Source organism: Cucurbita maxima, unplaced genomic scaffold, assembly GCF_002738345.1.
Source record: "Cucurbita maxima cultivar Rimu unplaced genomic scaffold, Cmax_1.0 Cma_Scf00356, whole genome shotgun sequence".
NCBI classification, from domain to species: domain Eukaryota; kingdom Viridiplantae; phylum Streptophyta; class Magnoliopsida; order Cucurbitales; family Cucurbitaceae; genus Cucurbita; species Cucurbita maxima.
In genome coordinates, this window is record NW_019272372.1 from 16,896 (window position 1) to 30,457 (window position 13,562).

The following is a 13,562-nucleotide window of genomic DNA, read 5'->3' on the forward strand; positions in this document are numbered from 1 at the left end:
TAGTTCAATTACAAAGAAAGCAGCTTTACCCAATCTTCATCGACCTCGTTGGGAGTTGTATGGGAAAAATCAGAAACTACTCTCCTTAGGTTCTATCTGGATTGAATCTGCTTCAACTAAAAGATCTGCAATTCACTCGCCTGTTCTCTAACAAATATCTAATCTCTTATAGAAACTCTGAAGGTTTAGGGTTTAGGCAAACAAGAAGAAAAGGCAGACGCGGAATGATCCTACGCTATCAAAACGTGTATCAACAATCTTTACTCGTTGTAGCAGTCGTAATGTTTTTGATCTTCTCTGCATTTACTAGTGAAATCTCAATCTAGATCAGAAGTTAAAGAACGCATAACTCCAACGAAAGACCCAAAAAATTGAACAGTGGATCAAAAATCTTAGCACTAACCTTAGGTTTCATTACCAGCCTTTCGTTTTCCCCATTCTTCAAACTGACAGAAGATATCGTCAAGTCTACAGATTATTTTCCAAACAAGTGTTTAGAGAGTGCCAAATTCCCAGAGATTTAATGGCAACGGATTCGATAAATTTTCTTACTCTTTTCCAATGCCAATCCATTCTTCTTCAGAATCTCAGAAATCATCACTACAGTTGGTATAGCTGTATTCCATGAATCAATGGAAGTCGTACCAGTTATTTAAATCGAATTGTGAACTAGTAGTGAAAAAAAGAAAGGATTCAAGAACTTGTACCCATCCCCAAGGCTGAGAGCTCAACTTCGTTGAACTGCTTAATGTACCTCTGCAACAAAACGAAACGTAAAATCAATCCAGATTTTGATTTTCTAAAGATGAAGCTAAATAGAGAAGTCGTTCAACGGTGTTTCCATATCGTGGTTTGGACAAACAAGATCTTACGGAAGCAACAAAAGAATACCTTAGAAAGATTGTAGTAGTAGAAGAACGGCTTCTTGACATTGGAAACCTGAATTTGGTTCTTCTTCTTCTTCTTAAACTCGGTCAATACAGCAATCTCCTTAACCTCACCATCGGGGACAAACGACGAGGAGCTTTTCGTCCTCATTACGGATTGCATTCTTAACCTCAGTAGTAGCTTCTAAGATGACCATGCCGGACTCCATTGCCGAATCGCTGAAAGAAAACTGTATTTCTACTACACAAATTGAGAAGAAGTTTGGCAGAATGGAATCGAATTGCAGGAGTAGTTTATAAAGAATTGCGAGGGCGAAGAATGTTGAAGAAAATCAGAATCCCGCGGAATCAGTGTTTGTTTCGACGGCGGCGTTTGGGCAGTTAAGGTAAACACCGGCAGTTACTGCATTATCCGGTGACTGGTCCGCCCCTGAAAATTTTTGAAAAATCCCAAACTCCCCCTTTTAATTTTATCAAATTACATTTTCATCCTTGCAAATATATCTTAAAACTTTAAAAAAATATTTTAATTTTGTCTCAATGATATACACTAAAAATTAGTGCAACATATAACTAATTTACCTAATTTTGTTAGTTAAATAACAGTTTCAACTACCATGTGACAAATTATAATTTGAAGTAAAATGTAGCTAACTATATATTAAAATGATATTGAATTTACTATTTCGATATGAAAGTGTGGGGTCCCATTGATATTTGGTTGGATATGATTTTTTTCGTTCTTCTTTTCCTTTTTTCTTCTTCTTTTTTCATGACTACGATATGCCTCATTATAAAAAGGCTTTTGAAGCAAAAATAATAATAAAGAGATTGAGCGTAAAGTGGCCCGTTGTTGAATTGAATTGAATCTCTTTAGAAAGATCTTCATTTCGTTAAGCCTGAGTGCTGCCACAAAGGGAAGTAGACGTAAAAACTTATGAGCTTATAGGTTTCACACTCATGCCCATAATATGATCTACTGACCCACACACTCATGCCCATGATATGATCTACTGACCCACATGAAAATGGCAGGTTCGAGCCTATAACTTGTTCGTCTCCTATGAATGATTAACTCAACAAAAATGTGTTAACTAGTTTAATTATGTTTAGATCCCGATTAAGACATAATTTAATAAATATTGGTGATACCAAACTTATTAAGTAGGTCATTAAATGGCACTCACTTTTGTACCAAATAACCTTCATTGACAAAAGCTTCCACACAAAAAAGCAAAGATTGGTTCAATTCAATGGCTCTGAAAATTGCAAACACTTCCATGTGGGACTATTTATTTAGCCTTAACTTTGGTGCCTATAACAAGCTCTTGCCTTTACCCCAATCTTACACCATTTTTTTCCTCTATTTGTCCCATTTCATTATGGTTTTTAATTTCCCCACCAAACTCTAAACCCATTTTAAACGTATCATATCTCAATATCTTGTACAGTATCGTAGATTCAAACCATAACCGAAAGCAAAATCACTTGCCTTGTGTCTCAAGCAATGAAAAACTTAGTTGGATCTTGAGAAGAAGAGCTCATACTCGTTCTTTAAAACGCTTTTTAGTGATTCGTGTTTGCTCAGAAGAACCTATGTCGAAAAGCAAATAGAAGCTCCTCTTTGAAGTACGGGGAAGAGAGACAAGAACATCTTTTTTTCCTTTTCTTTTTTAGGTTATGATAAAAGGGTTTGTCTTATATCCTTTAGAGAATATAAACTAACACAAGCAAGACAAGACATTGAAGTAGTTAATTCATGCTTTAGAGTGAGTGTTTGTGTGTGAAAAGCTGTTGCCTTCTCTCTCTCTCTCTCTTCCCTTTCACGTATATAAAGCCTCCTTACAAACATCTCTATATCAAATAGTTCTAAATCTCTCTCTTTTTCTTGTTTTCTTGGTGAAATTGTTGAGGGGAATGTTGTCTGGTTCGACACCGTTCATTATCTTTCATATGACGGTAACGATGTCGGACCAGGCTTCATTCCCCCCAACTCGAAAAAGAAACGAGTATTGCTGTTCTCCTCTCCTCCATAGATCGATGTCGACCTAGGCTTCATTCCTCCCTTAAGTTGTAGAAACTCGAGCAATGGTAAAGTTTTTTTTTTTTTCTTCAGGTTTAAGACATTGATTTTGAAGAACAAAATGGGAAAACCCTAATTTTGTTTATGAGGAAAAGGAGAAGAGAAGTGAAAAAGATGTTATAAAATAAGAAGAGGCAAATTAGCTTTGCTTGCAGAGAGTTACAAAGAATAATATGAGCTGAAATGAAGAAGCTTTCAAGACCTTTCACTTTATGAGCTACATGAAAGAGATTTTTTTTTTTTTTTTTTTTTTTTTTTTTTTTACGGTCATGATTAAAATATATATCTTCTTCGACTAAAATATTGGAGATTAGAATTTTTATGAACTTTTATTTATGGAGTAGTTTTATGGGTCGTATGTGTAGCTTCTTGATAGAGATTTAGTAGAAGTTACGAGCAGATACCTTTTTAAGAAATGCAAAACTTCTATTTTAAGATTTCTCGTGATTTTCTTATCGGATCTTTTGGGTTATTTATATTGTGAACCATCGAAGATTTAATCCTGAACCGGGGTTCAGAGTTCAGAGTAGTGTTGGGTCGAGTTCGAAAGAAATATGGGTAAAATATAATGCAATATTTTCAAATTTAAAAAGGTTTAAAAGAAAAGTTTTAAAGAAAATGTTGAAGAAATAACAAAAGGTAATTTCTAAAAAGAGGGAGTAGAAAAGGTTTAAATTTGACATAAATTTGAGAAAATGGCTGTAATAATTTTTTTATTAATTTTTTTTCATACCAATATCAAAATAACTATTTTCCATAAATAAAATATTATTTGAAATAAATATAGATTTCTTTTTTTTTTTTTCATGACTTTGACCATTTGAAAATTCTCACAAAAAGCATTCTCATTCAACATGGAAAATTTAAAAAAGCTTAGAAAAGTTCGTTTTTAAAATAATGAAAAAAAAAAACCCGTGAGGAACTCGATCCCCTCGAATTTTTCAGAAGAATCTCCATTCCGACCCATAAAAATAAATGAAGAATTTTGCAAGGACAAAAATGAAAAAGATTTCTATGTCTCAGCTCACTCGGTGGACATCATACTCATAAATAATTATGTAAAAAGACAGAGATTAATTAAATGCAAATATTAATTAATTTTGTTCGACTTAATTTGGTAACATTTAATAATATTGATTTCAATTATATTAAACTATAAATGAGAAGAAAATAAGGTATTTACATTTAAATTTAAATTTAAATAAAATCAAATTTTCTAAAGATTTAGATAGATACATGGAATGGTACATGTTAGCATTATTTTAAAAAGGTCTATCTTGGGCCCAAAGCGGCCCAAGTTGGCCCAATAATTAAAAATCTACCCCATAACCCACCACGCGCGACACATGCACATGGACTACACCTGCTCCCATACCCAATCAATGGTTTCGATTAATATATCTAAAGTGTCCAATCGAAGGTTATCGTTTAGTCCACGCGCCAAAATTCCCGTGAAACAACGAAACCCATCAACTGCTCTCAATCCGCCACGTCAGACAAACAAAATGCCGACGTGAGACCCCCTTCTCTCTCTCTCTCTCTCTCTCTCTCTCTCTCTCTTCTTTCTCTGTGTCGAGTTCTCTCGAGAATCTGTCTCTCAGAGGGCAGAACCTTGTGGAATTCGATTACTGAGAGAGGAGACAAGGCGCTCGATTTCATTTTTGGATGTGGTAGTTCCGTTCCAATTCTTTTGGAAATCATCGAGAGGAATTGAATCATGGAGGAAAGTTTTTTTGATCTTGTTGAGTTTCTGAAGAGGCCCTCGATTGCCGAAACATTTGTCGACATTTTGCTATGTGCAGTTCCGATCTGGCTCGCTGTTCTGATCGGCTTGGTTATCGGTTGGTCGTGGCGTCCTCGGTGGACGGGATTGGTTTTCCTCGGCTTTCGGAGCAAGTTCAGATTATTGTGGACTGCTCCTCCCGGATTTGGAGCTCGGCGGCTTTGGTTGGCCTTCACGGCTCTCTCTGCCTTCTCGGTCTGCCGGACTCTTTGGTCCAATTTTTATTGGAAGAGGAAAGCACCGCCCGCGCCGGCGGACTCGGATTCTCCGGTGGCTTTTACGTTGAAGCACTCGGCAGAAGGGAGCGGGGGTGTAATTGTGTGAGTATGAAATTTATTTGGTTGCGTATCAATATTTGTGGTTAGTCACTTATTTGCCAATCTTTTAATTCTGTGTGTAACTGACGGTATTTGAGCTTGTTGAATTTATGAGGTTTCGTCGTTCGTCTAGACTCCTGTTATTGACATTAATGGTTTGCCAGTTGTTTTTCTTGGAAAAATCCTTGCGGCGTTGTTGAGGCGGAGTTAGAATTTTTCTTGGAAATTTTTTTACATTCTAACTTTTTACGTGTAGTCTTTCAATTTTGAAACCAAGGGAGGGTCAATCGCTTCCTTCTTTCTTTGCTCGATCCTGGTTGACTGTTAAACTATAAAGGCTTTGGGATTCATTGAACAATATCATTAATTAATACCCTCGCTAAAGGCAAATGAAGAACAAGTTGTAATAATATTATGGATGCCATTAGATGAAACTGTTTCTGATGATAATTATCTTGTCCACTTCTTCAGCAATAATGAAGTGGAAAAAGAGCAGGATATTGTTACAGAGAATGATTTAGATCACCTATTGCAACTGCTTGAAGGAAGGGACGAACAGGCAGAATGGCAAGGTATGATGCAAAGGTCGACCCCAAATTTCGCATATGAAGCCTGGCGCCTTGAGCCTGAGGTATGGTATTCAGCTATGTGGATGGTATATTGTGTTTCCTATTATAAGTTTGAAGAGCTCTCTTGCATTTTCCTTTTCTTTTCTGCCAAATTTGGATTTGTCTTTTGCCATTTTTCAGAATTCTTGATTTTGCACTTTTTTTTTTTATTTCCTTTTGAACCCCTTTCCATAAATCATTTTCCCATGTTAGGAACTTAAACATTTTTCATTAAGATTTTACTATGATTAAGACATCACAATTTTTCTATACTTAATCTTTTGTGTTCTGTTTTTCCAAAGCTATGATCTAATATCAGAACCTAAACTGCCCTGTTTAAAATAAAAATTTTGGTTCTGAAATTTGTAGGGTACCACACTGTTATGTTTGAACTCCACTGTGGTTTCTTTCTACCTTTTGTGTGCTTGTACCACATATGGTATTGAACCATTGTCTATGGGGAATACGTAGCTGTTTCAAATTGTTGTTTTTTACTGTTTTAATTTTGCATTTTTATTGTTTTAGATGTAACATAAGGCTTCCACATCTTTTTTTTTTTTTCTCCTCACCAGAACAGACCAACAGTTTATCGTAGTAGAACTGTCTTTGAGGATGCAACCCCAGAGATGGTTAGAGATTTCTTTTGGGACGATGAGTTTCGGACTAAATGGGATCCCATGCTTACGTATGTCAAGATATTGGATGAATGCCCTCATACAGGGACCATGATTGTGCACTGGATTAAGAAGGTTTGTAAGACATGGGAGATACTTGAATGTATTTGTTGTATGGTACCATTAAATGCCTCAATTGTATTTCCGTTTTGCAGTTCCCCTTTTTCTGCAGTGATAGAGAATATGTCATGGGTCGAAGAATATGGGAGGCTGCAAAAACTTACTATTGTGTAACAAAGGTATATATTCCACCGTGTTCAAGGAATTTCTCCTGCTACTCTATGTTGCTAGCTACGTTGTCTGTAACTTGATCTAGCCATCCTCCCCGGCTTATTTTTGTTATTTTTTTAGATAAGTTCTATCATGCACTGTTATTCAGTTTCTCCTGCTACTCTATTGTGTAACAAAGGTATATATTCCACCGTGTTCAAGGAATTTCTCCTGCTACTCTATGTTGTTAGCTACGTTGTCTGTACTTGATCTAGCCATCCTCCCCCTCCCTGGCTTATTTTAGTTATTTTTTTAGATAAGTTCTATCATGCACTGTTATTCAGTTTGACATGGCTGTATACCTGGACTGCCAGATGTCCGAAATTTCCTTAGGATGGCAACAAGTTTCTATGGAAAATGGTATTATCAGAGGGAAGAACATATAAAAAAAAATTAATAGCAATTAGCAACTAGTTTTAATTGCTCAAGTTCAGCCTCTTCGTAGATTATCGAACGCTATAACGATTGGCTGTTTGTCCAGTCAAACGAATTACCAACGGATTTATATGATCTGTAATAAATTATAGAATTACTAAGCATTCCTTGATATCTAAGCATTCCTTGCTGACTTGCAGAATTGAAATATTATTACATGCTCCCTGTTAATTAAGACCTTTGCTCGTATTTTGATGTGATTAAGTTGAAACGTGAAACTATTTCTTCAGGGCGTACAGTATCCAAGCTTAACCAGACGTGACAAACCTAGGCGTGTTGATCTTTATTTTTCAAGTTGGATCATCAGGGCAGGTGAGGATTAAGATAATGTATTGTTCCTCTTTCAGAAAACTGCAGGATTTCACGTGAAAATTCGTTTTAATTAATATCCTAACTTCATAAATTTGGAAATGACAGTGGAGTCTCGTAAAGGAGATGGATTGTGGTCTGCTACTGAGGTTATCCTAGTGCATTATGAAGATATGGGAATCCCCAAGGATGTGGCTAAGTTGGGAGTCCGTCACGGAATGTGGGGAACTGTCAAAAAGCTGCACTCTGGTTTCAGAGCATACCAAAACGCTAGGAAATCAGACATTTCTGTGTCCAGAAGTGCACTGATGGCCAGAATCACCACGAAGATTGCTTTTGACAGAAGCTCGGAGTCCTCAGAGTCAGAATCAGGTGAAGTACGAACTCAGGTAATGCGGAGAAAGCACCAAAATGATTCTGGCTTAGATTGGAAATGGTTAGTCATTGGTGGGGCAGTGGCTGTAGTCTGTGGACTTCGAACAGGTGCAATTGGGAAAGCCTTGTTACTTGGGGCAGGACAGAGAATGGCTCGAAGGTGAGAGATGTCCAAATTCGGCGCAGAATCTGTATCTAAATGCATTTTGAAGCTCGAGAAGTTTCTTATAGTAGACGGACGCATCAACCAATATAGCGATTAACAGCATATGATGAATTTTTCTGAATGGCTGTGATAGAACCAACCTCTACAAACTTCCGGTATTCCTGAGCTCCCTCCTTTTATATGTCAGTCTTTTGCAGAAATGATTTGAGTATGGCATGTGTAATGGAACTCAGTTGTGACTTGAATCAACCTTTGCAGCTAATCAGATCATGCTTGTGTTTAGCTCTAAGCTTGATTAGGATTGTGGATATGTAAATTAATGGGGGGGCTTTGTTAATGTATTGATATCCAAAGCTAAGATTGTTGAACTCTAGGACTACTCGGTTATTTGATTGTTTGTAGATGACTTTTGGAGAAACCCAACCCAATTGGAGCCATTTCTTTCTCCTTTAGCCATCAACGAAGTGGTCAAGTCATGGTCCTTGACAACTAGGAATGACCCAAAAATTTAATATGATAGGCGAAGGAATGGTACATTGTCCATTTGATAGACAGAAAGATGGACCTAATTGGTGGTTGCTTGCCACTCTCCATGGCGGCTGTGGCCCTTTAACCAAAGACCTAATAAATGGGGCTGTGAATTTAGTGCCAAAATGGGGTCCCAACTCCATTCAACATCTTATTTCCATTTGTCAAATTTGGTTCCCACATCTTTTCGTTCCTTTTAGCAAGAACATCTGAAACCATTCTAAGGAAGAATGAAGCCGAAACAATAACGTCAACGACCGCTTATGATAGGAGTTGGTCAGCCATTTTGTATGTATGTATGAATGCATATCTAACGAATATAGGATGCCAAATTGCTTTACATTACAGCTCCAAGAGCTGATGTACACTTTTTGGTCCCAGTTGCTCTCGTTTTTTTTTTTTTTATGTGCTGTCCCGCTCCTTTCCTGTCTATGGACGAAAGGGCAAGTCAATTTCTTAGCACGAGNNGTTCATTTGTCGTTTCATCCCCAATATTTCTTGAAAGACATTGGTCAACAAAAGTCCTCATTTTTTCGTTTACTCAACTCTCTAAAGTTAAGCCTGGACGGACCTGATGATCGGAGTAGTTGCGCAAACATCTTATCTAATTATCTTCCCACTAAATATTTCAAAACTCACCAATTTCAACCATCTTAATGTTGCTTTTCTCTAATCCTCGTATTTACATATCAAATTCATTTAATAATATATATATATATATATATATATATATATATATTCTATNCATCCCCAATATTTCTTGAAAGACATTGGTCAACAAAAGTCCTCATTTTTTCGTTTACTCAACTCTCTAAAGTTAAGCCTGATGATCGGAGTAGTTGCGCAAACATCTTATCTAATTATCTTCCCACTAAATATTTCAAAACTCACCAATTTCAACCATCTTAATGTTGCTTTTCTCTAATCCTCGTATTTACGTATCAAATTCATTTAATAATATATATATATATATATATATATATATATTCTATCAATTACTCAAATAATAAAAGGTAGAAATTGTAATACTTGGCTTATCCAGCCAAGCATATTATTCAATTAAATAAAGTTAAAGTTGGACTCGTTAGTATCAATTATTCATAGACCTTGCCTTGTAATATTAACATGTGATCCTTAATTTGCATCAAATTTAGGGCATATTTGTTATGCTTTTTAATTCAATTTCTTGTTAATTAAGATGAAGATGTTGGAGTTGTTAAACACATTCCAAGTCAACACATCACATCCTGGTTTAATGCTTATATGGATCAATGCAACACATTTCTTTAACAATTTTGAGTTGATTCGAGAATTTTTTTAAATTTAAAAAAATTTATAAGAATCATTTAGAGTTACCCTCTAAATTAATGTTATAAAATGTTATCAACTTCCTCATAAATTACGAAACAAAACTTTAAAAATTAATCTTTTTTAGTTTATAAAATTTATTTAAAAAAAAAAACATACCCACTAAGTAGATAATAAATTAATGAAACTATTTATAGACAAATAAACTAATTTTAAAAAGTATATTCATAGTTTCATAAACTCTAACAAAAAAAATAATTTGGCTACAAATGCGTTCTAAAATTTTTTTCCCATAATTTAGAACGACGTGATTGATTCAAATTAATAATTCACGTGTATATTATATAATTTAAAAATTTATTATAAAAAAACAAAAAGCAAAGGTCGTAGAAACTAGAAGGTTTTGAGGGGTTGAATGAGGAATTGAAATATCCATAAAGAAAGGTCCAATTTTGAGATGTTCAATGCCAAAATAATAGTGAATTTTTAAACGTGTTCATATTGGATGAACCTTCTAAACTAAAACACGTAGCTCCCTGCCCCTTTCAACTTTATTTATTTTATTTTATTTTTTCAATTTTTTTCTTTATTTCTTTATTTCTTTTTTAGGAAGGATTTCATGCACGTTTTTTTTATATACATCAAATTTATATCAATTACGATTTCAAAATATAATTTTTTTTTATGAAATTTACCCGCGTATAAACGATTAAATTCATTATTTATAAAAATCTACTAACATTTAATAAATTGATTATCTATTATTTTAAATTTTAAATTGATAAAACTGCCTAAATTGATTTATAGATTCTCGTATATCCATTAATTTTTATTAAAATAAAGCACGTGACAGATTGGTTATCTATATTCGACATTAACATAAAGAAATGAAAAAGTGGGGCACTTATNTTTCAATTTTTTTCTTTATTTCTTTATTTCTTTTTTAGGAAGGATTTCATGCACGTTTTTTTTTTTTTTTTTATATACATCAAATTTATATCAATTATGATTTCAAAATATAATTTTTTTTTATGAAATTTACCCGCGTGTGACAATTTTAATGTATGAACGATTAAATTCATTATTTATAAACATTGAACTAACATTTTTTAAACCAAATTTAACCAACCACGTAAATTGATTATCTATTATTTTAAATTTTAAATTAATAAAACTGCCTAAATTGATTTATAGATTCTCGTATATCCATTAATTTTTATTAAAATAAAGCACGTGACAGATTGGTTATCTATATTCGACATTAACATAAAGAAATGAAAAAGTGGGGCACTTATCAACTTTATTCACTTTTTGATAAGTTTGTGAACTCGATCGTATCTGTTCTCTTTTATCTCTTTCATTATTAAATTATTCGTAAATGAAAGAGGTCTCAATTTTAGATTCTATTTGATAATTATTTAATTTTTAAAATTAAATTTGTAAATAATATATATATATATATATATATATATAAAGTAATTTTTGTTTATAAAATTTAGCTAAAAATTTTAAAGATTCAATTATCGTAAAAAAAAACAGGAAGAAATTAAATCTAATGTTCAAAAACTAAAAATTAAATATCCAATAATTACGAACAAGTTTACAAAATTGAAATTTTCAATTACAATTCAAAATTAAAAATATTTTTATTTTCGAAAATTAGGAAGAATTCCAGTTTTTTATTTTGAGAAATATAAAATATTGGTAAATAAATGATGGAAAACCAACACGATTTTGTAACATTAAAAAAAAAAAAAAAAAAAAAAAAAAAAAAACCGAACCGTTTGGTTTAAAAAGNAAAGTCTGACCCACATATTTTCAAATCAGTGGAGCTTAAGCCTATAAATATATGAACCTCCAAATTTCAAACACCAACGAAGCCGAGGACTACCAATCAGAGATCCTCATCTTCTACCTCCGATCTCTCTGGTTTTTTTTTTATAAAAAATTTCATCATGAAGCATGAAGGTAATCAAAGCTGTTTTCCTAACATTTCTTTGATTTTGATCTTTGAAATTCATTGAATATTGAAGACTAACTTTTCTGCTACTTGCTCTGTGCTCAGATGGCGGCTTCGGGAAGGTCATTCCATCGTCGCACCATCTAAGCCCTTCCTTCGTTGGAGGCATCGCCGCTATCGGGAAAAGCCATTTCCGGCGGACTTCGAAGGCTGTAATCAACAATCACAAGTTGATTCCGCTTCTACATATAACGGAGTCCGGCCGCGTTGGTTTCTTGGAGAGATTTTCGCATTATGTTGGTAAAGTCCTCCTTAGCTTTTACTGACTACAAACCTAATTCCATGTAAAATGGAATATTTAACCCTAACATTTTGAGGTTTTCATTTTGCAGCGAGGCAGTTAGGGCTTTCAGATGCAGATGAGTATCCTCAACTCTGCAAGCTAGCGAACAATTATTTGAGGAAGACGAAAGGATGCGTGGAAGAAATTTATGCATATTTCGCGAGTGAATCCGAGGCGGAATCCCTGTATCTGAAGTTAATGGATGAGTTTGATCAATGCATCTCGAGTTATTTCGCATTCCATTGGAGCCAAGCTCCCTTGATGATCAGTCAGGTAAATTCGTCAATCCTCCCCCAAAAAAAGATGAACACGATGTTAAAATTTCAGTATATCCCTTAATTAATGGCGGATTTAATGATAGGTTTTGAGTGTCGACTCCGAGCGCAAGAAGCTGAAAGATCTTGTGGTGGCAGCGACTAGGTATTTTCCTTTTAGATCTGTCAATTTGCTTGAGAAGTCAAATTTGGTTCCTGAGTTTGAACTTTGAAACTTCAATCATGGTGCATCTTCTAGAATAGAATTAAGATTCATTTGATAACTTCAATAAGTGAAGATATCTGAGTATTTATTTTCCTATATTGGTTTCTGGCCATTTGATAGGAAGGAGAGGTTCGATAGGGTGTGTAAGGATCTGAAAGTGACAAGGGTATTCTCTACTTTGGTGGAGGAAATGAAGAAGATAGGTTGTGCTCCATCTAAGGGTGAGTCGAAATTCTCCCACACGATACCGCCATCGTCTCGAAAAGATAGGAGGCCTGTGCTTCTTCTTATGGGTGGTGGCATGGGCGCTGGCAAGAGTACTGTCCTCAAAGACATTTGCAAAGAGTGCGTATTATTGATATAGAAGCTCGTTTAGAAATTTTATATCGAAGTTTGCTGATAAACAGATGCTAATTATGCAGGCCCTTCTGGTTGGAAGCAGAAACAAATAGAGTGATGGTAGAGGCAGATGCCTTCAAAGAGACTGATGTTATCTACCAAGCCATCAGCTCAATGGGCTATCACGACGACATGCTTCAAACTGCCGAATTGGTGAGCGCCTTCCTACCCACACATTAAATTACATCTCGAATTGTTTCAATGAACAAACCAGCTAACTACGACGAATCGTAACAGGTACACCAGCCATCTACCGATGCTGCATCATCGTTGCTGGTCACAGCATTAAACGAGGGACGGGATGTGATCTTGGATGGCACACTGTCTTGGGAGCCATACGTTATGCAGACGATTGAAATGGCTCAAAACATTCACAAGCGTCGATATCGAATGGGAGTTGGGTACAAGGTAGAGAATGGAAAAGTGACAGAGAATTACTGGGAGGCTATGAGTGAAGAAGAAGAGAAGGAATTGAGGAAGGAGCATGGAGAAATGCAAAATAGAATGGCTTATAGAATAGAGTTGGTTGGAGTTGTTTGTGATGCTCATCTAGCTGTTGTTAGAGGAATAAGGTAAGGATCGAAGCAAAATTTTGGCGCTTTGGTATTGACATCTTGAGCCATTTATGGTTCTAATG

The 13,562-nt window shown here is 34.9% G+C and overlaps 2 protein-coding genes and 1 pseudogene across 2 annotated transcripts; 2 read left to right on the plus strand and 1 right to left on the minus strand.

Moving 5' to 3' along the window:
• Positions 1 to 120: 120 nt before the first annotated feature.
• On the minus strand, positions 121 to 1,350 carry LOC111474420 (annotated as a pseudogene).
• A 3,181-nt stretch (positions 1,351 to 4,531) lies between these two features.
• Positions 4,532 to 8,325, plus strand: LOC111474418 (stAR-related lipid transfer protein 7, mitochondrial-like). Its single transcript, XM_023119514.1, has 6 exons — positions 4,532 to 5,073; positions 5,542 to 5,701; positions 6,251 to 6,427; positions 6,508 to 6,591; positions 7,288 to 7,369; positions 7,475 to 8,325. The coding sequence occupies exons 1-6, from the start codon at positions 4,688 to 4,690 to the stop codon at positions 7,903 to 7,905; spliced, it is 1,320 nt and encodes a 439-aa protein (XP_022975282.1). The 5' UTR covers positions 4,532 to 4,687; the 3' UTR covers positions 7,906 to 8,325.
• Positions 8,326 to 11,634: 3,309 nt separating this feature from the next.
• LOC111474419 lies at positions 11,635 to 13,501 on the plus strand. Its single transcript, XM_023119515.1, has 7 exons — positions 11,635 to 11,711; positions 11,809 to 12,003; positions 12,096 to 12,319; positions 12,408 to 12,466; positions 12,647 to 12,871; positions 12,949 to 13,078; positions 13,163 to 13,501. The coding sequence occupies exons 1-7, from the start codon at positions 11,699 to 11,701 to the stop codon at positions 13,499 to 13,501; spliced, it is 1,185 nt and encodes a 394-aa protein (XP_022975283.1). The 5' UTR covers positions 11,635 to 11,698.
• The last annotated feature ends 61 nt before the right edge of the window (positions 13,502 to 13,562 follow it).